Consider the following 24,053-nt stretch of genomic DNA (forward strand, 5'->3'; position numbering starts at 1 on the left):
TGGTCCGTCTTTCCTAGGGTCCTCGAGACTCTCCACATCCTCTCACCTGTTTGTTTATAAGGAGGGACATCGGGGCACAGAGAGGGGAGCTGACATTGTTGAGCAGCCCCTGCTCATTGGGCTCTGTAACACACTGTGACTTTGTTCTCCACGGTGACCTGCCAGGCCCTGTCCCTGAGGTAGCAACAGGGGGTAGGTCCCAGAAACATCAGACCTGATACCACCTCAGCCCACACTTCTCATGTTCAAGGGCCCTTCAGTGTGTGGTGGAGCTGGATGAGCCCAGCAGCCAGGGGCCTCTCATGGGCACATAGAGGCCGAGAAGGCAAACAAATACTTGGGGTCTGTGGCTTTGCAGAAGTGGCCCTGGTGTGCTGCCTTGGCAGGGACCACCCGTGGACCCTTTGGGGTTTGTTCTTGTTTAGGGTTTTGTTTGTTTGTTTTTTAGGTTGAAGCCAATGCAAATGCACATGTTCAATCAATCACTCCTACTCAGAAGTCAAATTTGCATTTTTTATAAGGGTAGTAAACGCTGGTTCAGGAGTATTTGAAGACAGACCTGCTTTATAATTTTGCTACTGGTCGTCACCACATTGAGTAAATCTGATCAAGAGCTGGGCTCATGGAACAGAAATTATAACTCTGACTAGAGCTTTTATCTGATCAACCACAAGTTTATTCACTTTTATGATTCAGTGGTTAGGGACACTTTGATCATGTAGGTGCCCCAGTAAGGCTGTGCACCAGGCACAGCAGGATAAATGGTGCCTGTGCCACTGTGGCTCATCTTGGCCACATTGCCTAGTTCTGGGTCCTGCCTTACACAACTTAAACAGGGATAATATTTGCTCACACCTGTCCTCCCTGCAGAGTTGGAGACAGCAGGTGTTTGGTGCCAGCCCTGCCTATACTCTTCCTCCTAAGAGCCCTCCCAGGTTGGTTTATCATCAGTGGGGCAGACACAAAGAATTGCATTGCCTCCCCTACATGTTGATGCTCTTTTCAGAGGACTGGGTTTCCAAGAGCTTGGGTCCCTGTGTGGAGGCCAGCCCCTGGCCCTCTGCTGTCCAGGCTCCAGGATGGTGGGTGTCCCTGTTGCCAAGCAAAGGCATGGCCCCTACCCAGAGAGGAAGGGTCCTTTGTCCAGCAAACTGGCTGCCAACTCCCAGCTGGAAGCAGCCCACCCCTTCACAGCCAGAGTTTGATTCCCTGATCACCCTGGCTCCCCCAGGTTGGGGCTGGGGGTAAAGAGTGCTCCCCAGATTCCATCCTGCCATCCATACTCCTGCCACTCAGGTCCAGCTCCTGCCCTCATGGGGCCTGGTGGCAGTTCTGTTCACCTGGGTCTCTTTGTCGGCCTTTTCCCCTTTGTCACGTCCAGTTTGTTTTTATCCGCTCTTGCAGCCTCAGGTCAGTGTGGCTTCCTCCCTCCCCAGCAGAGGTGAGAGGCCTGCCTTCCAGCTGGCCGCTTCTCTTTCCAGTCGCCCTTCTCCTCTGGCTTCCTCTCCACCAGGATCTCCCTGCCGTCCCGGTCCTGACTGGACTCACATGCCCTTTCCAGAACTGGCACGTGCACAAGGCAAAGCTATAAATAACCCTGGCCCCGGCCCTGCCCTTTGTTCCCTCATTGTCTGCATTTCTTTCGTGCCCTCTCCTTCAAGGTGCCGTTGGCTGGCTTCTGAGCCGTCCCTGTCTGCCCCCAGCCTCCAGCACCATTCTGGGGCTCGGGGAGACGAGCACTGGTCCACAGAGAGGTATCCACACCCGTGTCTTCTCCCGAGCCTGGCACATTCCCCGGGCCAGACCGTCCCCTGAGCTGGCCGCGCCCTGCGAAACAGTGAGAGCTGGAGTTGGCGCCATCCTGCCTGCGCTCTTTTTCCTCCCAGCTTTCCAAATTGTGTGGGTGGGAATGAGACGCACTGCCACCCACGTGAGTACCGGCATCTCGTGCTGGGTGGGGCTCGCCATGTGCCCCCCCCCCCGCGCCCCCCCACCCCCCCGCGCCAGTGCTCACAGTAGCGGGATTGTTCCTCGGACACAGTAGGACTGGGTGGGTGGCCACTGCTGCTCAAGGAGCCTGCTGTGCCCTTCACCTTTACATCTGCCCTTGCTTGAGGCACAGATGGCACCTGGACACAGTGGGAAGCACGTTCAGGGGCAGCTGAGAGGTGCTTCTCCAACACACTGCCACCATTCATGGTGTGACCTCGGTGAGCTCAGATGAGACGAGGTGTCAGTGGCCCCTACCCTGCATGTCTGTGCACTGTGCGCCGCAGATTTGCTGACTGTGGAATGGGCTAAGCTGACAGTTCTGGATCTTGGCACCTGCTTGTCAAACAGACAAGGGTTCCAGAAAGGGACCTCAGAACCTCACAAAGATACAGCCAAAAATAGGGCCCAGCCAAGCATCCTAGATCCATTCATTGGTTTGTTTATTCATTATATCTTCATGGAACACCTATGTGTTCCAGGTACTGAGCTGGCACAGGAAGTTTCCAGGTCAGGCACAGCATGTCCTGGAGGTTTCTGCCTGTGGAGCCGCTGCCCGTTGTGCCCTAGGGTGGGCCGGGGGGTGGGGGGTCGTGTCTGTATGGGGTGGGACCTGAGTGTGCTTTCTCTGGAGTGATGCTTAGCCATGATCATGGCAGCTGCCCCCTACACACACACGAGTACACATACACACTTGGGCATGCACACACATACAAGCATATGCATGCCCTGGCTCATGCACACTGAGAGATTCCCAGAACAAAGTAGTGGTTCAAGAAGACTTTTTGGATGGTCCCAGTGGGCAGTGAGGATGTGGTACAAGCCCCAGGGACCCAGAAAGCAGAAGCAGGTGGGACCCAGGGATTGAGCCTTCCTTCCCCAGTTTATACCCAGGCAACTGATGCTCCGGGCAGGAGGGCAGTTGCCTGAGACTCAGTTGCCAGGTGTTCAGTGGGCAGGCCTGACTCTGTGGCCCTGTCCCCCACCTCCTGGCTCTGGGTGCTTCTTGCTGAGCCACCCATTTGCACCAGGGTAGCTCCCTTCTCCCAGTCCAGGGAAGTGGCAAGGGCCAGCAGGATGGGAAGCACACAGAAGGGCCATGCTGGAGTCCTGATTCTGGGTGCTATAGAGACACTGTGAGACCTGAACTAGCCTGAAGGCCAGGCCTTTCTGGAACCCAGTGGTTCTCACGTAGGCATAATTTGACCCCAGAGGACATGTAGCAATATCTGCAGACATTTGTGGCTGTCCCAGCCAGGGTTGGGAGGGGAGTGTTGCTTCTGGCATCTTTTGGATGGAGACCAGAAATGCTGCTCAACACCCAAGTCCCCCCAGCATCCTAAAGAGAATCCTCGAGCCCTAGATGTCAGCAGTGCCAAGAGCCAGGAGCCTGCCCCAGATCAGTGATCTCCCCTGAGTGCTTTGGCAAAGTGGACCACAGGGCCAGTGCTCTGGTTCTATGCCCAAGGGCTGCCACAGAGCTGTATGGTTGTTCATGTTCAGCCACAGGTGGGAAACCAGTAGCATGGGCAAGAGTGTTACATCACTTTCCATGGGTTATGATGGGGCCCGTCAGCACATGGGTGGGTCATGGGCATAGCCAGTCTCTGATACTGATTCCCTCACTGGTGGTCAGGGAGCACATGGGAGGTGTAACCAGGAAATCACACATAGATTTCATTGCCTTTGACATCAGCATTTGTGTTCGTTTGCTGGGCACCTATAACAAAGTGCCATGAACCAGGGGGCCTTGCCCTGACTGCTCAGCTGCACACTGCCCATTTCCCATTGGCAAGACCAAGGGTGGCCCTCAGCTTTGCTGGACGACCCTCCAGAATTTGCAGTGTCTATGAGCAAGTGGTTGACTTGATGAGGCTCCTGTGTCTCCCTTTATTTCTACACGGAGCCTTCCCTCAGAGGCTTGGCCTCAGGTTGATAAGCAGGCCTTCCTCTCTGAGAGGGGCCACCTCAGGAGCCAACCCCCAGGTCTGACCTTTGTCTCTTTCTCCTACAGAGTGAGTTGGACTTGGAAAAAGGCATGGAGATGAGGAAATGGGTCCTGTCTGGAATCCTGGCTAGCGAAGAGACTTACCTGAGCCACCTGGAGGCACTGCTGCTGGTGAGGAGAGGGTAGGGGGCTGAGCAGGGCAGGGGCACTCTGCTCACAGGTCCCAGGTCCCAGGACAGCAGTCAGAAGGCAGCCCGCCCTCCCTGGAGGGTCATTCCACCTCTGTAGAAGCTGGACCTCCCCTTGGCATAGTGGATACTAGCATAAGACAGGTGCCAAACCAAGCTGGCTTTAAATTTTTATTTTTAATGGAATTTAAAAAGAAAAGCACAGATGTCACATAACTGATTTTCTGTGGTCATACCATGTACCTGAAAAACAGCAACCCTCTCTCCAGTGCCACTCTCACCTGTCACCTGTGCTGCCTCACCTGTGCTCTCTTCCAGCCCATGAAACCTTTGAAGGCTGCTGCCACCACCTCTCAGCCGGTGCTGACAAGCCAGCAGATCGAGACCATCTTCTTCAAAGTGCCTGAGCTCTATGAGATCCACAAGGAGTTCTATGATGGGCTCTTCCCCCGAGTACAGCAGTGGAGTCACCAGCAGCGAGTGGGTGATCTCTTCCAGAAGCTGGTGAGTGACTTGGAACAGGTACACGGCAGTCTCCCAGGAGCTTGCGGCTCTGCAGGGATCCAGCCTCTCCCTTGTTCTGTGGGCGTGTGTTGTCAAAGGCTCTGGGATGTGGAGCCCTTATTTTAAGTAGGCTCCACACCTAACATGGGGCTTGAACTCATGACCCCGAGATCAAGAGTCGCATGCTGTACTGACTGAGCCAGCCAGCCGCCCCTGGAGAATTTTTTTTTTAAGTGGTGTGGGGTGGAGAGACATGGTCAGTAAAAATCAAGGTAGTGGGGAAAGTGTTCCTAAAGCCTGAAGGAGTGGGAGTGCTTGGGTGCCTCAGTGGTTGAGCATCTGCCTTCGGTTCAGAGTGTGATCCCCGTTCAGGGATTGAGTCCCACATCAGGTTCTTTGTGAGGAGCCTGCTTCTGCCCCTGCCTCTGTCTCTGTGTCTTTCATGAATAAACAAAATCTAAAAAAAAGAAAGAAAGAAAGAAAAAAAAAAAAACCTAAAGGAGGGCCCTGGCAGAGAGAAGTGGGAAAATAAGGCATTATGTGGCCCTTAGCTCCTCCCAGCAGCTTTTTTTCACAACCTGCAGCCATATTTAATGATGACTTTGACAGTGACACTCATGCCTTGTAGGAATCACAGCTGGTTCTTACAGACAGGTTGGAGAAATGCAGGGCAGGTGGTTTGTCCCTGCAGAGCGTAGACTGAGGCACAGCCTCGCAATGTGAGGCTGCCTGGCTCCTGAGTAGTGGGGCACAGGAGAGCCTACAGGTGCCCATCTCACCTGAGCTGAGGCAGCCCTGTAAGGCAGGTCCTGCCCCAACCACTGTGGAAGTGAGAAGACTGAGGAACTCTGGGCCACTTGCTGGGAGTGTAATATTGGCTTCTTTCCAAAAAGAGTGCTTTTCCTTCTGCCTTCTTGGGCCATAAAACTGAAGGACAAGTGATGCTGGATGACAGAAAGAATTTCTGAAAGGGTTTATTGAGCCCATACTGACCAGGAATCCTTTTGGCAGAGGTGGCTGTGGGTCCCAGTTCAGGTCCCAGAGGCAGAAACAACTTATCGGGACAAAAGGGGCCCACCAAGAAGGCAGGTAAGGGGCCTCTATGACCCTTTGCTGACCACAGGACCCCAGAGGAGCCAAGGATATGGCTTTTAAAAAAGTCAGCAGGACCATGGGGTGCCTGGGTGGCTCAGTCCATGAAGCATCTGCCTTCAACTCAGGTCATGATCCCAGGGGTCCTGGGGTGGAGCTCTACATTTCATTGGGCTCCCTGCTCAGCGAGGAGCCTACTTCTCCCTCTCCTTCTACTGCTCCCCGTGCTTGTGCATGTGCTCTCTCTCCCTCTCTCTGTCAAATAAATAAATAAAATCTTTAAAAAAAAAAAAAGTCAGCGGGACCAGTAAAACTTAGCAGTCAAATAAAGGGGGTTGGCAGGCCCCTTGGCACTGGCCAGGCCACATCTGGGATGGGGATTGGCTCAAAGTGCTTATTTAACCAAGGCGTGGGCCAGCTAAAACTTGTCCAAAAGGAGGAAACAGTTAAGGTACCTGCAAGAGGAAGGAGAAAACTCAAATGAGAGCTATCTGGTCGATGTCTGTCTTCCAGTGTGTGAGGTTCCAATATGTGTGGAAAGGAGGCCCCCACCCCAGCAGGTCTAAAGTGTGGAGCTGGTCCCCCCTCCCAAGGTCACAGGCCTCCTCTAGGTATGCAGAGCATGGCCCCCTGGGCTGCCCAGACACCCAGCTGGCCCAGACCCAGTCCTTGCCTTGGCTTGTGCCTGGGCTAGAGCGTTCTACTCCAAGGTGTGGCCTTCTTCCTGTTGGTAGTCCTCTCTCTCCACTACCCTGGGCTACAAGACACCTTGGACCCCAGGCTGGAGTGAAAGTACAAGAAACACATGAAACTTTTTGCTTTTCTGTTCAGATTCCCACCATGTGAGACCCCTTTCTCTATGGCCAGAAAGTAGGAGGCTGTGTTGGTGCAGCAACCCCCATCTTTGAAGTGCTCCCTACCCTATTTCTCCCTGTGTGAAGTGTCAGCAGGTTTAAACCTAGTAGATTTGGCTCAGCCTGCAGCCTTCCTGAGAACTGGAGAATCATATTGTTGAAAAGAAACTGCACCCAACACTCTTCCCCAAATAACATTCCAACATCACTCAGAGACTTCTCTTACAAATTTTCATAGTCTGATGGACCCCAGAATTGAGGTGGTTTCCTTTGGTTTTCCCGGTATCCTTGAACTAGCTTTGTGGGTCAGACATTGCAGCAGGACTAGAGAGAGGGGTGGTGGGGCTACAGCAGGAAGTCATGCCCCAGGAACTGTGTGAAGAATGTTCATGGGTGCCGCTGAGCTGGGTGCTAGGGCTCCCCTGTCCCGTTCTGACAGCACAGCAGGGTCAGCCCAGTGTCACCTCAGCAGGCTCCCAGCTAGGAGAGTCTTAGGACCAAAAGAGCCTGTGATGCCCTGCCCCAGCCGTAGCACCTCCCCTTCCCCAGGGATTTCTGGTAGCTCAGAAAGCCTTGGGCTCCCCTTCCTGTGGGAATGTATGGGTTAAATGCCGCTGCTTAGGGGTCTGTCTCGGGCTGAAATTTTGTCAGGCTCTTTTTTTTGTCTTTCTAATCATTTCAAAGTTCCAGAGAGGTGCAGAAATAGTCCGAGAACTCCCATGTGCCAGATCCACCAGTTGAAACATTTTGCCAAATTTGTTTTATCTTTTCCTCTCTCATTTTTATATATGTGTGTGTGTGCACGTGAATGTGCTGAATAATTATTGCAGGTACTTTTGCCCTTTTACCCCAAATAGTTCATTGTGTATTTGCTAAAAACAAAGACAACGTATTCCATAACCCCATAGTACAGTGATCAAATTCAGAAACTTTCACAGTGGTGTGGTGCTGTTATCTAAAACATAGTACAAATGCAAATTTCTCCCAAGTTAGCCATCAGGTTTTTTTTTTTTAATATTTATTTTGGGGGGCACCTGGGTGGCTCGGTTGGTTAAGCATCTGCCTTTGGCTCGGGTCGTGATTCCAGGGTCCTGAGATTGAGTCCCGCATCTGGCTCCCTGCTTTTTGGGGAATCTGCTTCTCTCTCTGCCCCTCCCCCGCTCATATTCTCTCTCTCTCTCTCTCTCTCTAATAAGTAAATAAAACCTTAAAAATATTTTTTTAAAAAAGAAAGTACAAGTGGGAGAGGCAGAGGGAGACAGATTCTCAAGCAGAGCCTGACATGGGGCTCAATCTCACCACCCTGAGATCATGACCTGAGCTGAAATCAAGAGTCAGATGCTTAACAGACTGTACCACCCAGACTCCCCCATCATGTTCTTTATAGGCACTTTCATTCCCTGATTCAGGATCCAATCCGAGGGCACAAGATGGACTTGGTTTTCACATCTCTTTAGTTTTTTCAGTTTATACCAGTTCCTTGGCCTTTGCTTGTCGCCTTGACATTTCTTGAAGGGTACAGGCCAGATTGGGCTTGTCTGATGTTTTCTCAGGAATAGACTCAAGTTCTGCATTTCTGTGAAAACAAAACAAGCTGCAGCAGTGATATTGTGTCCTCCTCTGTGCCTCATATCAGGAGGCACATGATCTCCATTTATCCTATTACTGGTCCAGCTCCATTTCAGATTAAACATGTGAGATGAGATTGCTTGGCACTATGCAAAAGTCACGTGGAAAGTGGGAGCTCCTTGGGGAAAAGGAGAAGGAATGGAAGGGGTTCACCTCTCTTGGAACTCCCATCAGTTTGCTAGGGCTGCCAATCCAGATGGCTTGAACACAGAAATCTATTTCCTCACAGTTCTGGAGGCTAGAAGAGCCCAGGATCAAAGTGCCGTCAGGGTTGGTCTGTCCTGAGGCCTCTGTCCTTGGTTTGCAGATGGCCGCAGTCTTCATGTGTCTTCACACGGGTCCCCCTGTTGGTCAGTGTCCTTATCGCTTATAAAAGCACCCATCATCCTGGATTAGGACCCACCCTAACAACTTCATTTTAACCTCATCACCTCTTATCCTGTCTCTAAATACAGTCACATTCTCAGGTGCCAGGAGTTAGGATTTCACCATAGGAATTTTGAGGTTATGCATGTCAACGGTAATGTCCCCTCAGGGCTCCTGACACATTCTCTGAAGCAGCACCATAGCTTTTAACCCCTGCTCTGTTCTGAGACATTTGCTATATTACATGTCTGTTGACTTATCGTGTATCTCTCCTGCCACTGGCCCCACTGTGTCTGAGTGAGTGATTTGTAGCTGTGGTGACAGTGCCTGAAGCAGAGCTTCATTGTGGAAGTAGTCACTCAATGGCCAGCAGAGGAGGGAGAAAACAAAGTGCTCCAGAGTCTGACCATTGTACCGATCAGTGTTTGGAGATGCAACAACATGTCAGGGTGCTCAGTGCAGTAGGAGCCACACAGGGCCTCCATGCAGCCCCTCCGGGAGCAAAGCCAGAGACCAGACAGTGCCAAGGGCACCTAGCTTACTAGCATTTGGCATTGTCATCTGAAGAAATACAAAATTCAATATAAATGCAAACACATAGAAATAAAATTTACATTCAGCCCAGAACAGACTCTAGGATCAGCTAAAGCTTTAGGCTTCCAGCTGCTGGTCGGCTACAATGGGAAGTCTTGGCTAGTTGGTCACCAGGGTCCTCCATTACCCTCCCTAGGTCTGGCTTTGCTGGTACAAGAGGAGGACTGGTTTCCCCTTGGCTGCCTCTGAAGGTGACCTGGGGCCCAGAGGTGGTGGTGGCTTATACACACATGCGTGTGTGTACACACACATCCATACCATTGTTACTCAGTTGGGTATCTGACCAGAAGATTATATGAAAAGACCCTCTATTAATATCTTTGGTTTGACAAAAGACAAAGTACTTCTGCCTTGCAGCTGACAACCAGCAGGTCTCCCACACACCAGGTATGGAGTGTGATACCTGGACCCACTTGCCAGGTTTGGGCTCGGCTCATGTCTAGAGAGTGGGAGCCCCTCATCCCCCAGTGGCAGCTATATTGCATGTTCCTTATGTTTCTGGAGAGATCGGACAAGAGTGAAGCACTGTGGCCACCACAGCCCAGGGGCCGACCTCCTTAGTGTATAGTCTCCTTCAGCCAGAATGAGAAGGTACCACTCCGTCCCCCCTATGTAGGCTCTTGTCTGCGTTCACTGACAACTTTGAGTTTTAGCCACTGCTGTGGCAGTGTGTAAATGAGTAGGATGGGAGGAATAAGCAGCTATGGAAGGGAGCCCTTACCTGCCCAGGGCTGTGAGTCACTTCTCAACATGTCACTTGGAAAAGGGGAACATACTCGATGCGTGGGGAGGGGAAGCAGGTGGGAGGCAACTGCAAAGAAGAGCTGAGGTGTCTGTGCTGTCTGCTGCACCTGGGATTTCTACAGAGCTGGACACAGAAGCCCATTTCTCAGAAAGATGTGGAGCAGTGACGCGTGTTCCGCACCTGTCCCACACTCTCTTCCTTCCTCCCTGCAGGCCAGCCAGCTGGGTGTGTACCGAGCCTTTGTAGACAACTATGGCGTCGCCATGGAAACGGCGGAGAAGTGCTGTCAGGCCAACTCTCAGTTTGCAGAAATCTCTGAGGTACTCATGACTCTGTTCAGACGGGTGCACCCCTCCACCTCCCACAGATGGAACGTGGGCTGGTCGTTGGCACACTGTGACCCAGGAGAACAAGGTGCACCAAACCAACTACTGGTTGTAAATCTCCACTTTCTTTCCAGATACTTCTGGGTTGGCTCTGTCAGCCCAGTATGGGGGACACAGGAGGGAGCGGCCCTGCAAGTGCCCTCCCACCCCAAGGGCTGAGGCCTAGTTCTGGGGCTCTGCTGAGTGCCCCAGACAGATGCTGTCTTGCACCGTCTTTGTGCAGTAAGCATTGTCCATAGTTCTGGGAGGTCTAGTCATGAGAGTCCTGAGGCTGACTATGCACCTGGTTGCTAGAGAGCAGCTGGGGAGGTGTGGTTTGCACTGTTCCTTCTCTAGCCTGCCTGGGGACCTTGCTTGCCAGGCAAACTAAACAGCTAGTGCCGGGGTGTGGAATTGGCATCGCCACTTTCTGTCTATACGTGGGAGCCTAGAGCTCCAGGACCACTGAAACCTCGAGCCCGAATGTTAGCATGAGGGGCCTCAAAAGAGCACATCAGATACAGAGAGGATGAGCAGGTCATCGGGGTGGGTGCCGCCCCTAGACCAAGCCTGCAGCACCTACCTCTCCACGCTCCCAGCGAGGGCTTTCTGTAGCCTGCCACATCCTGCTTCTGCCCTGTGCAGCTGGGTCACATTTCCCACTTTCTGGGCCTGTCATTGCTTGTGATGCCTCCAGCTCCTCAGAGCTCCGACTTGCCCTCCCTCCTCCAAACAAGGGTTCTGGGTGGAAAGATTCCATGAGAGAAATTAGCATAAGAAAAATAAATGGAAACTAGAAAAAGGGAATGAGTGGGGTCTCCCTTACACCCTATCATACCTGGCTTTGTTCTGGGGGCTTGGTGCCATTTTGTAATTTGTCGCAAGAGGTAGCGTGTCGTGGGTGTTGATGGTCTCTCATGGTGGTAATGGGTGCCGGGCTGTTCTTCCGGAGCCCACTTCCTGCCTGGCCTGCTGGTAACAGGCCACCTGCACCCAGGGTTCTGGGCTGGCTCCAGACATCCCTCCCTGTGTGCTCTGTTTTGCCTGGAACATTTAGGCCACACCTTTCTTTAGCTCATTCACTTAGCAAACCACCATCCCCCCACCCCTAACAGCTGGCATGTTGGTGCAAAATCCCGAGTGACCTTAACAAATTAGAGATCTAATCCTTTAAGAGCATGCTACAGTTAGAGGGGGCCAAGTTCAAGTCCACCCACACAGGTTTCTATAGAGGAAGGAGGAAGCAATGGTGAGTTACCACCCAGGGGTCATGTGGTCCCACTGCACGAGTGGGACTCTGAGCTGAGGCAAGGATACTGGGAGGGAGACAGCGTCTTGGGACGTGCTGAAAGCTGGCCCTCCATGAAGCTTGTCCCTTCTAGGCAGCATCCGCTTTGGTTCCCCACCCATGTTTTTAAAAGAGACCCAGAGAAATTGGAACCACCCAGACGGAGCAAAATGAAGCCAAAGGAAATAGAAGCAGCAGGCCATGCAGAGGTTGCACTCCAGGGGTCACAGCTCAGGCTTGGGGAGGACAGTTACCTCTAGGACAGGGAGCAGTGGAGCAGTGGCCCCTCATCTCCTCCCAGTCCTGAAAATGAGCTAGGGCAGCATCCACTTAAGCCAGAGTTGCCCAAGCTGGGTTCTGTGGAATGCCAGCTCCCACACGATAGATGTTTGAGAATTCTGGGAACAGGGCCTCTGGGGACCAAGTTAAATTTGAAAAGTGTGGGATTAAGCCAGATTCTTTGAGGCAGGATTTCTCAACCTACCTCTGCATGCTTGTGTGCATGGTACTGCCCAGAGGCACGTGGTGTGAGGGCTGCCTCCCAGGCCCACGCTGACTTGCAGAGACTCATGTTCAGCTCTCACACCCCTCTCATCCCCTGCACCCCTCAGGAATTGCTGAGACAGGTGTATGGAGGAGTAATCACTATGAGGGGCGTTAAACTCTCAAGAGAGGTACCAAAGTGCATTTGGCCCCAATGAGCTTAAAATACCACAGATTTAAGTTGTGAGAGGTTTACCACAGCATGAGAGGTTGAGAAAGCCATCTCTGAGCCCCTTTTGGACCCCATGCTGTTTCTTATTGTTGGTCAGCAGTCTGGTAATGGGATTAACCATAGCTTCTTCCCGGAGATGATTTCAGGTACACAGAATCTTATATCCTGGTTTCTCTTGGTACCTTGGACTCAATCAGTGATGCCTTTGATGCAGTTGTGTGAAAACATGACTTACCCACCAAAAATCTCTGCTTTCCTTTGGGGATCATAGTGCCTGTTTGTTAGAAACTACAGGCTCACCTTTATTGCACTTTGCAGATACTGCGGTTTTTTTGGGTTTTTTTTTTTTTGTTTTTTTTACAAACTGAAGGTTTGTAGGAATGCTGTGTTGAGCAAGTCTGAAGGTGCCATTTTTCCAAAAGCATTTGCTCATTATGTCACATTTTGGTAGTTCTTGCAACATTTTAAACTTTTCCATTATTATGTCTTTTGTGATGAACTATGGTCAGTGATTATGACTCGCTGAAAGCTCAGATGATGGTTCGCATTCTTTAGCACTAGAGTATTTTTTAATCAAAGTAGGTACATTGTTTTTAGACATAATGCCATTGAACACTTAATAGATTATAAACATAATTTTTATAACTAGGAAACCAAAAAAACTCACTGAGCTTGCCTCATTGCAATAGTCGCTTCGTGGCTTGGTCCAGAAGAAAACCCACAATATCTCCACGGTATGCCTGTACATTTGCAAAGTCAGAAGAGGGTGGGGTGCAGGTGGAACCTGGTGTGGGTCTCAGTGGAGGGGGTCCCACCGTGGCCATGTCCAAAGGTGAGTGCTTTTCCAACCCATTAGCTTCCTTGCACACTGTTTACCTTCTCTGAGAAAGCAGTTCTATGCATTTAGGAAGGACACTGAGGTTTGCCACATTTTTATAGGAGTCTGTGTGTCAGAGGCGCTCTTGACCAGGGGTGATTTTGTCTCTAGGAGACATCTTAATAATGCCTGGAGATTTTGGATTGTCACAACAGGGGGAGGATGTGCTGCTGCACCCAGAGGTAGAGGCCAGCAGTGCTTCTCAGTATCCCACAGTGTACAGGACAGGCCTCCACAGTAAGAGAATTTCTGGCCCCAAATATCAACAGTCGCAGGTAAACCAACGTGCCCAGGGCAGGCCTTGTGTTCCGCCCACCCTGTATTTCATGCTTTGGTTCAGGACACCCCTAAGACTTGCCTCATATAAGGTTTTTTGCAGCGAGAGAAGGGTGAGTTTTCTGTGGAAGGTGTGTCTGGCCACAGAACTTCCTGCCACATCAACGCTGCCTCAGTGGTCCCATGTGAAAATGTGCTTTTCTCTTTGTAGAACCTGAAAGCCAGAAGCAACAAAGATGCCAAGGACCAGACGACCAAGAACTCTTTGGAAAGTGAGTTCTCTGTGCCGAGGCCTCCTCGTGCTCCCTAGAGGGATAGCTGCCATGAGCCAAGGGGGCATTTGCTGGAAAAGCAAATACAGCCGCCAGTTGGGTCACCCTCTGGCACCCTTGCCACTCCAGACTTCTAATAGTGAGAGTGGAGACATGGCAAAAGCAGCACGGGGTGTGGTGGGATGGGGAGGGATGTGGTCAGGACCAGCTTTCCACCAACAGTAGCAACGAGGAAGGATGGTAGGGGTTGGCAAACACATGGAAACTAGGCACTGCTGGGCATTTAAAATGTCATCATGTTGTCCCCAACAGCCCTGTTAGGAGGATTTTATTTTCCCTTTTTTTCAGATGACAGAACAGGTTTAGAACAAAAGTAACACCGCTGGAACATAGGTCCTAAGTGGCCAGGCAGGGGGAAAGCCAGAGTTGCCAGGCTCCCAGGCCCATGTGTCCAGCCCCTTCACTGTGGGCAGAAAGCAGGATCAGGACTGACAGGTCACCCCTCAGTTCTGGTTATTAAGATGGCATGAATAGTTAGAGAGAACAGCAGACTCTGACTCTGGTAGCAGAGCTTCACCATGCTCCTGAGTTTTAGTCTCTCATCTATAAAATGAGGTAACAATGCGAGTCTTACAGTAGTTGTGGGAGTCACATGAGGAAATGCTCCTGATGTATGTCAGGACGTGTAAGCATCTGCGCCTGTGATGGACAGGGCTCGCCATCCTCATGGAGAAGCGGGGGCTGCCACAGCTGGCCAGGGCTCCTGTGCTCCTGGAGTCGAGGTGTCTGAAAACACTTAAACAGCCAAGAGCTAAATCGGCACCTGAGTTAGTGCATCCTCGGAATCAGGCCTCTAAACTATACAGGGATGGATGTTGTGAGTGACATGCTGGTCTGTCCCCAGGAGACCCTCCAGACCCTGCCAGGGTTGGAACCCTTGCTGGCCCATCTGCACCAGGATGCTGGTGGGCTGCCCAACTCCAGGGGAGGGGTGTCAACTTGGGTTGACCCATAGCTCTGGACTCAGCATTTAATGTCACAGATCAGAAGTTCAAAGCCATGTGCCCAACCCTGTAGGTGCTCAGGGTTTGACCTTGTCACTGGGTGTGGAGTAGTTCCGGGGGGCGGGGGGGATTGGGCCACTCCCCCTACTCCAGCGTTTGCAGCAGGACAGGCAGGCGGGTGGTCTGGGGCTGCTTTCTCCCTGCGTGGCCACCTCTCACCCTGCCCGTCTCTCTGCAGCCCTGCTCTACAAGCCTGTGGACCGGGTGACACGCAGCACGCTGGTCCTGCATGTGAGTCACTCCACCCAGGACCTTCTCACTCTGGGGTTCTTGGCTTCTGTTGCTCCAGGGCTGACACTGATATTTGTCAGTGTTACCCATACATTCTCTGTTCCTGCCACACACATTTATTGTAGATGCAGAAATGAGAAGCTCACAGGGGGGTGAGGGGAGAACAAAGCAGATTCTTAAGGTGTCCAGAGTGCTTTTGTAGGGGTTGATGCAGGGAGGGAGTGTCCTGTCCCATGTAAGCAGGGCCTCTGAGGTAGACGGAGAGTGGGCAGAGAGGGTAGGTGCCTTCCAGGCTGCAAGGATGACCACTGCCTCCTAGCCTGGGGAGAGGGAGCCTGGGGAGGGCCACTGCCTCAGCGGAGCTGCTCCTGAAGGCAGCAGGGAAAACAAAATTGGCCCCTAGTCCTACTGCCCAGGTGACCCTATTCATTTATATTTAGAGCAAGTTGTACATACATTTTTTTAAAATTTGCAACCAAGTCACAGAAGTATGTGAGCTTCCCATTTCCTTTCCTGCTTCCTCCCAGCAAAGGAGCCACCACCACAAGGATTCTTTGATACACATGCTGACATACGTGAACGTCTTTTTTAATTATGCAGGCGTTGTGCTATGTATCATCCCACTTTGCCTTTTTTTTTCCATTAAATTGATGTGCTGGAGAGTGTCCCACTTTAGCCCAACAGCTCTGCCTCATAGTATTGAAGCTGTGTCGTATTCTGTTAAGTGCACATTTCATAATTCCTCCCTCTCCTCCGATTCAGAGGGAGATGAGAGACATGGTTTAGAAGGCTATGGCTGGGGCAGCCCGGGTGGCTCAGCGGTTTAGCGCTGCGTTCGGCCCAGGGCGTGATCCGGGAGATCCCGAATCGAGTCCCACATCAGGCTTCCTACATGGGCCGTCTACCTCAGAGGCCCTGCTTACATGGGACAGGACACTCCCTCCCTGCATCAACCCCTACAAAAGCACTCTGGACTTCTCTCAGAGAGCTTCTCTCTCTGCCTGTCTCTCTTTCTCTCTGTGTGTCTCATGAATAAATACATAAAATTTAAAAAAATAAAATGACATTTATAAAAAAAAAAAAAAAAGCTCTGACTGGTGGCTCATCAGACGGAGTCTTAGAGATCTTTATTCTGTCCCCATTCCGAGCATCCTGACAGGGAAAAGCCAGAGGGGCCCAGGGGTGTCATGGGGGTTCTGGGACTACCGGCACCAGAGCTTTCCTCCAGGCTTTTTTCATCTCTGCAGGTTTTCTATAGGGGGGATTTGAGAGTGAAGGGAGTTGTTTCTCTGAACCAAGGAGCTGTTGACCTTGAGCACGAATTGCATTGCGTGCATTCCTAGTGGAGAAGGAGTCAACGTTTCCATCTCCTCTCTAAAGCAGGAGGAGCAGGGAAGGTCTGGTGCTTTCTCCTGGCTGGCACCCACCAGTGATCCTGGATGAGACCATTTCTGCCCCCTAGGGGACATGCAGCAAAATTGGAGACTGTTGCTTGTCACAGCTGCAAAGGAGTGCCAGCATCTAGTGCCTAGAGGCTGGGATGGGGAGCTGACGTCCTACAGTGCACTGGACAGCCCCCTCCACAGGGAGTGATCCAGCCCAGAATGTCACAGTGGTGGGCGCCAGGGCTGTGCTCTCTCTGACCTGAGTCCTCTCTCGCCTGACACAGGACTTACTGAAGCACACGCCATCCAGCCACCCTGACCACCCTCTGCTGCAGGATGCCCTCCGTATCTCACAGAACTTCCTGTCCAGTATCAATGAAGAAATCACACCCCGCCGGCAGTCCATGACCGTGAAGAAGGGAGAGGTGAGCGAGGCTGGGGATGGTCTGGTTTTGCCACCCTGCCCCATCAGGCAGGGGCAAGTCGGAGCCCCTTTTTGGTCCTCAACAGACTGCCTGCTGTTCAGCCTAACACAGAAAATGTATTACCTTTTAGGGTCCTTGACCCTGGCAGGGTAAGACCCGATCCTCTGTGCGGGGCGTCAGGGTGGAGTTGCAGGGCTGCTCACCTCACTTGGCCACCTCTTTTTCCTGTGGTGGGTCGTGTCCAGGGCACCCCTTCTTTCCCCTACAGCCTGGTCATCTTGGGGTTCCCAGCTGAGAATACCCATGAGAAAGAGAATGTCATTTTGTCTGCCTGGAACAACATAGTTCTTCCTGAGTATTATTTCCTCATTAAAAAACAGTTCCAGGTTTCCCCTGCTACCTGAAGGTAGATTATTCCTATGAAGTCTTTTGTAAACTGAATGGTGTAAAATGGAAAAGCCATTACCCTTTGTAAAAGCAAATACGGTGTTCAGATTTATTTTAGTTACTGAAAACAAGTACTAACGTAGATCTTCGGTAAAAGCAAAGTGGTGTAATGCAAACTTCTGGATATTGTGGGAAACCCGTGTGACCAGATTTAAGGATTTAAAATGGAAGTACATGACGTTTGTGGGCTTGCTTGTCTTCAGCTCCAAGGATTCTCCTCCCTCCTCCTCCTCCCTCCCTCCCACCCTCCCTGACAGCCACCCCTGGTTTTTATCTCCCTGCACATCATTGATAAGATGGTAGAGAACAGAGGGGCTGAGAATGCATGACCCAGCCCACCCTGGTGGCCCCTGCTGCCTCTGACCCTGCTGGGAGGGGCCCAGGGAGGCAGTAGGCAGGTGCTGTCCTGAGTGGGCAGCACTTAGTGAGAGAGCAAAGATGCATCAATCAGGAGGCTGGCGTCTGGCACAGGTGAGAGCATCCATTATCAGAAGCAACACCCAGGTGAGGTAGGCTGATCTGCTGCCTCGGGGGGCTTGTGCAGGGACAGGAGCTATATGACCCAGGCAGGACACGATAGCCTGACGATAGCTGCCCCTGAAAGCCACTTCCTCCTCCTTCTTCCAGTTCATATGCCAGGTGCTCGGCACTGAGGGCTCACCCTCCCAGCATCAGGGTTTCCTTTCTTCCTCCCACCTGGGCTGGCAGGCCGGCCCCTCTCAGATCTGTCCTCCCTGATCTTCCTTGGGAAGTGGTACCTGAGTGCTGAGCAGAAAGCTCCCATGTACCCAGAGTCTCATCAGGCTTGACCATGAGCAAAGGGCTTGGTCAGATTTCTCCTGGTAACCCTGGGCCGGAAGGGCCAAGGAAGAGTGAGGTGTCCCTCTAGTCCACCCTCCAGGTTTGTTTGGACCTGGAGCCAGGCTGACATAGAGACCCAGTGCCAGCATCACTGTGAACTCACCCACCACAGGGCTTGGACTGTGCTTTCTCCTCCGCCCTGGATCTGTTCCTCCTTTTTACAACAGGGTGGGAACTCAGCCTACCGTGCTGGGTGCCTGGCCACCCAAAGGGCACAACTTATGGCAAGAGCCCTGCCAGCGGGCAAACAGAAGCAGTCTCTGAGCTCGTGGAAGGCAGCAGTGGGTCCCCAGCACCTCCCAGGGCCTCCACACCCTGTTGTCGGATATCTGGAACCTGGGGGTCGTGGGGTGGTGGGGTTCAGATCTCCTTTGCTGGAGCAACAACAGGGCCTTGCCCCTGGTTCAGCCCCACACCTGGCTGAGGGACTCTGAAGGAGTGCAAAGCTTTGGCCTCCCTCAACACATGTGGGATTTGCCTCTGCTCAGACTCCTTATCCCTAGTGGGTTTGTGCCCAGCTCACTCTTCCCTCCTAGGACACCTGCTCTTTCTCCTTTTCCGACTGTTCTCTTATGAGAGTGCTGTCCTCTTGGGAAGCAAATGCGTGAGTCCTTTTTCTCCCAGCTTTTCATATGGTGCTGACGGCAGACTCAACTGTTCAGAATCCCCGGGGAGAAATACCATCTTGCTCTTCAGATCGATGGAGGCAGCTACCCTAGGGAATTGAGGAAAATCAAATGCTACCTGGGAGCTGGCAGCCCAGCCCTGGTCCTGCATCTGTTACCATGCTGACCCACAGTCAGTGTCTCAGCGCAACCAAGCAGGGAGTGTGTGGGGACCAGGCTCTTCGTGAGGACAAGGGCTTTTATCTGCACCCATCATGCCCCCCCCCCGCCCACCAGCCTCTGGCACTATTGGCCTCAGTAGGAGGGATCACTCAGGTGCCTCACCTGCAAGAGGAAAGAGACACTAGTGCCTTCTGAAAGGTTGTGAGTCTGAGTCGCACACACCTTCTCTCCGCCCCATGTGTGGTAAGGGAGGTGGGAGCCAGCCCAAGATGACAGACAGTTGCCCACGCCTTGCTCCCCTCCCCCACCCTTCCAGGAACATACGTCACTAATCAATCAGGTGCTCAAACTCTGAGCTGATTGCTGCCTAAGCCTCTTCCTGGGGGTATCCTCAGGCTGCCCAACCCAGTTTACAGTCCCCGGTGTAGTAGGGTGCTGGAAGAGCAGTCCCCCAACCTGGTTCAGTGCTGCCTACCCCTTACCAGTGGTATTGATTTGGGACACCCCTATTTCTTTGCTGAGTGTCCATAATCTGAGGATAGTGACTCGGGATCTGCGGCCCCTCCCTGGGGTCTTTGTGAGACAGAAAGGGTCTCATGACCTCCGAGGGGCTGTATAAAAGCAGGGGGTGACGATTTATCCACGTGGCCACCATGGTGGAGGTGGTGAGAAAACACCCTCTAGAGCACCAGTCAGGAGAGAATCTGCAGGTCCCAGGAGGAGTGGGAGCTACAGGCTGCTGCATTTTAGAATTTGCAGCTGGGGAGGGTCAGATTTGGTAGCACCAATTTTTTTTTCCCATGTTTTTATTTCTAAATTTGGTATATGACATTGAATATCAGATTTCCAAAGGGAGAGAGAAAGTGGGCTTCTGAGTTTTCTTGATGACTCTGTGAGGTCATAGGGATCTTCCAGGAAGGACATTGTGGCTTAGAAAGGTTGAATGACTGCACGCAGTCACACAGCCCCTAAGTAGCTAACCCAAGACGTATGGCCAGGTGTGCCCTGGCACCTGTGTGTTGTGATTTATGACCGCCCCCTCCCCCACGCCCCCACATCCCTTTGAACCGGTAGGACTGTCCACCCCTCCCCGGTCCTTGTATAAAGAGCTACCTGGAAGTAGGTAGTCATAAGGAGAAGCATGCCCCTTTGGTTCCGCGTGCTACCAGTCTCCTGCTCAGAGTGTGGTGGGGCCGGTGGGGGCAGTGGTGGCAAGGGGGTGGGCAGTGTCCCTGTTTCGAGCTCTCGTGGCAGTTTTCTAGGGAGAGAAAAGGTGCCTCTATTGGCCTGGGTGTTTGGAGATCTCCTCACAGTCCCAGGTGGCCCATCTCCACCTGCTCAGCCTGGGTTAAGTCGGAGCACTGTGGAGAGGCCCCAGTGTGAGCCCTGAGTGGGGCCAACAGGCCCAGTCCCCACAGCTCCAGGGCTGTCCTCTTTGAGGTAGATTGACTTTGGGCAGCATTACAGGTGCCTCCCTGACTCAGAACTGTGGCCGGCAGAGGCTCTCACCAGCCTGTATCCTGGCCCTAGCACCCCAGGGGCCGTGAGTGGCAGGTCCTTCCCAGGAAGACACCCTTCTCAGCCTCCCAGGAACTGGTCAGGACCAAGAAGTCCTGCTGGCATAGTCTGTTCCCAGACCTGGGTCCTGTGGGCTAATGGGTGCTGCTCCTTCATTGAGCTGAATTAATTTTACACTGCTGGCTGATTTCCCCATGTGGCTGCCTGTCTGTCTGTTCTTAGCACCACATGTGCTGCCTGGCATCCCCAGCTCGGCTGGGAGGCAAGTGGGATGATCCTGTGCGGGTGTTTTGTTTCCCAAGAGCCAGCCTTTCTGTGGAGCCATTCTCTACCCAGGTTTCAGGTGCCCCTAGCAGAAGGCAGGTGGGCAGGCCAAATAGGAGCCACTGGGGACATGTCACCAGTGCAGGCTGAAGCCTAGAGGTGGTGAGGTTCAAGCAGAGAAGAAGGGAGGGCTCTTGCTTTGGATTAAAGAATTGGAAACTTCAGACCCTGTGGCAGTTTACAAGGGATGCTGTGGAAAGGGGGTGGGGGTGAAGACAGAAGAGGGGTTGGGGTTCCCAGTGCCACCTGACACAGTGTGTGACCTCAGCAATGCCACCCATCTCTAAGCACCAGCTTAGTCACCTGTGAGCAAGGATAGGAGTGAGCTTAGGCCACATGCTGTCCACAGTTTCAAAGAATGTCCACCACATGGGGGCCCCATAAGTGGCCAGTACTCCACGTCTAGGCCTTTTCTCAACCCTTTGTAAACATTTGCAGATGGAGTGTGAGTTCTCAACCTGTCTGGGCCTAGGTTCTGATTCTCCAGGAACTTGAGCATGTTACTTAACTCTGTGAGCCTTTTCTTCTCCAAGAAGTGGTGGAGCTGGAACCTACCTCCAAGGACAGCTCTACAGAATAAGAGATGTTCTATGAAGCCCTCTCTGCACAGGGCCCAGCGCCCAGCAAGTGCTCAGTGAACATTACTGCTATGAATGAGCAGTGTGCTTCCCAGGCTCACCCTTCCCTCCACCCAGCAGGTTCCTGCCCCTTTGGGGCCACATCATGCTCTGACTTCATCCCCCCAGATTGGTTGTCTTACAACATCTCTCCAGGGCATGGGAAACAAGAGGCTGTTTCAGGGACCAGGGAGTGCAGGTGTGTTCTGCGGGGAGGCCAACTAGCAAGGTGCTGAGAGCCCTAGAACAGGTGTGAGGGCAGGAGGGTCAGGCAGGACCCTCGGTGCACACTTGGCTGCGGGTATGTCATTTTGGGGACACTTGTTTCACCTGCTGAACCTCCAGATCCCACTGAGTTACCCCACAGCCAGGGCTGCTCTGATAGGCAGTGTCCGCCGGGCCACTTGCACGCAGCCAGCTATCCCATTTCTGACCATGCATTGGGGGCTCGGGCTGCCAGCCTCCTCCAAGGCCAGAACTGCTGAATTTGCCCATGCTTGGAGCCAAGCAGGACACCCTCAGCCAGCACCTGGTGCCTCATTGGACCATGCTTTGGCCATCTTCCCTCTTCTTCTCTCCACCCCTACCAGGGCCCTCCCTGGCAACCGTTCTTGGTCTCAACTGGCCAGGCCCTGCTGGTCTGTCACTGAACTCCAGTCCCTGTACCTGAGGAAACGCCCCAGCACCCCCTCCATGGAACTGTGGTCTCTGGCTTCTTTGTGTGTGTGTCTCAGTCTGTCCACCTGCTGTCACAAAGTGCGGTCGGCTAGGGGCTTAAACAACAGGCTTTCTTTGCTTCCGGTTCTGGAAGCCAGGAGTCCCAAAGTCAGGGGGCCAACATGCTCAGGATCTGGTAAGAGCCTGTTTCCTGCCTTGCAGATGGCCACCTTCTCACCGCGTACCCCCATGGCTTTTCATCACAGCTTGCATGTGGAGAGATCTCTGTCTTCCTCTTCTTCGAAGGGCACCAGTCCCATCATGGGGTCCCACTTTCATGGAATCACCCCCCAAAGGCCCTGCCTCTGGATATTGTCACATTAGGGGTTAAGGCTTCAACATATGAATTCTGGGGTGGACACAAGCATCCATTCATAACTGTGCATTTCTTCCAATCGGGTCTTCCCTGGATGGGCTCTGTCTGGAGGCAGTGACAGCTGAGGGAGGCTGGCCAGCCTCGGGGAAGAGCCCTGGGGAAGAAGGCGCCCCTCTTCAGAAGACCGTGGATACATAATGTAACCTCGCTGGCCTCAGTTTCCTTGTCTATAGAAATGGAGGTGATAGAAAAAAACCCCAGTCATTCTTGAAGTCTGAGAGGCCCCATGACAGGGCAACTCTCAACAGGGCCTGTACCCACAGAGGACTTTGCTTATGGTAGCTAATAGCCCCGTGTGGGCTCATTTAATCCTCTAAAAAATGCCACCAGGCAGGTGTTTGCATCCCATCTTATCTTTAAGGCACCTGAAGCTCAGAGAAATGAGGTGGCTGAGGCAGCATTATCACCGCAGAGAGAAGAGAGAAGGGTGGCTGCAGACAGGGAAGGTGTGTGGCGGCTCCAGACACCTCACTCCCTGGCAGGGGCACGTTGTCAGCTTTTCAAGGAGACCCTTCTAAGCAGATGTTCCCCACCTGAGATGTCAGGGTAGGGGAACTCCCCAAAGGAGTGCCTTCCCCACCACCATCACTGCTCCAACGCACAACACACACGAGGGGGCACACTGTAATATACACAGGGACATGCACATGCATACGTGCAGAGGGACATGGGGACATATACCAGTAGACACACAGGACATGAAGACACACAGGGACACGGAAACCAAGCACAGCATACAGAAACACAGGAGCATAATCCACACATGAGGACACAGAGACACAGAGATATGTATACATGGGGGACACACACACACAGATCGGGACCCATACACTAACAGGAACACACACATAAAGAGACACAGAAACACATGGATGCTCTTCCATATGAACACACTCCTGTGGCCCCAACAGTCTGGTTCTTCTGAGTCACTGTCTCATAGACCCCAAGAAGTATGGTGCTACCCTATCCTGGGTCCATCAGGTTCTGGGTCTCTCTTATAGCTCTACCCAGGGGTGTTGGTTCTGCATGAAATGCTGAGGCAAAGGGACTTCACGCCATCTTTAGACCATGACCCACAGTGCTATGGGGTTGAGGCTGTGACCCAGTGCAGCCCTCCCTGTGTCCCCTGGAGGACCTGACAGGTGGGCCTCACCAGAAGTTGGTGCTGGAGACCAGGGTGGTGAGCATTTACAAGAGGGACATCTCCTGGGCAGGCATGGGCCTCCCAGCTCTACCCTGGTCCTGTGTGGGCTGGCAGGGTGTCCCTGCAGAAGCCGGGGTTCTGAGAGGAGGCTCAAGTGATGGCCACAGGGCCCAGCAGCCCCTCGAATACCTCAATGAAAGGGCAGAGCAGCCCCTCACAAACTCGCTGTTGGGCCTGCAGCATCTCCATCCTTCCTTTCATTTCTGTCCTCCTCCCCAATCATCTATCCTTTGCCTCTCTCTTTCCTGAAGTGGTGTCTGTGCAGATAGGGATTTGTTGCTGTTTCTTCATGTGGCCTCGGCAGCAAGGATCCCTCCTCAGCCTGGGGCTTCAGGCTGGGCTCAGAGCAGGCCCAGGGCCAGGCCAGCTGACCTCCAGAGCCAACAGGAGGCAT

The 24,053-nt window shown here is 52.7% G+C and overlaps 1 protein-coding gene across 1 annotated transcript in view; it reads left to right on the plus strand.

The window, feature by feature from the left end:
- BCR (BCR activator of RhoGEF and GTPase) overlaps nucleotides 1-24,053 on the plus strand; it is a 123,563-nt gene that overhangs the window by 66,234 nt on the left and 33,276 nt on the right. The window contains exons 3-8 of the mRNA XM_025982712.2: nucleotides 4,004-4,108; nucleotides 4,444-4,629; nucleotides 10,122-10,229; nucleotides 13,642-13,702; nucleotides 14,945-14,997; nucleotides 16,667-16,807. Of these exons, the coding sequence (XP_025838497.2) occupies nucleotides 4,004-4,108; nucleotides 4,444-4,629; nucleotides 10,122-10,229; nucleotides 13,642-13,702; nucleotides 14,945-14,997; nucleotides 16,667-16,807 (654 nt within the window). The remainder of the gene's footprint in view (nucleotides 1-4,003; nucleotides 4,109-4,443; nucleotides 4,630-10,121; nucleotides 10,230-13,641; nucleotides 13,703-14,944; nucleotides 14,998-16,666; nucleotides 16,808-24,053) is intronic.

This window comes from Vulpes vulpes, chromosome 10 (genome assembly GCF_048418805.1).
Source record: "Vulpes vulpes isolate BD-2025 chromosome 10, VulVul3, whole genome shotgun sequence".
Lineage (NCBI taxonomy): Eukaryota > Metazoa > Chordata > Mammalia > Carnivora > Canidae > Vulpes > Vulpes vulpes.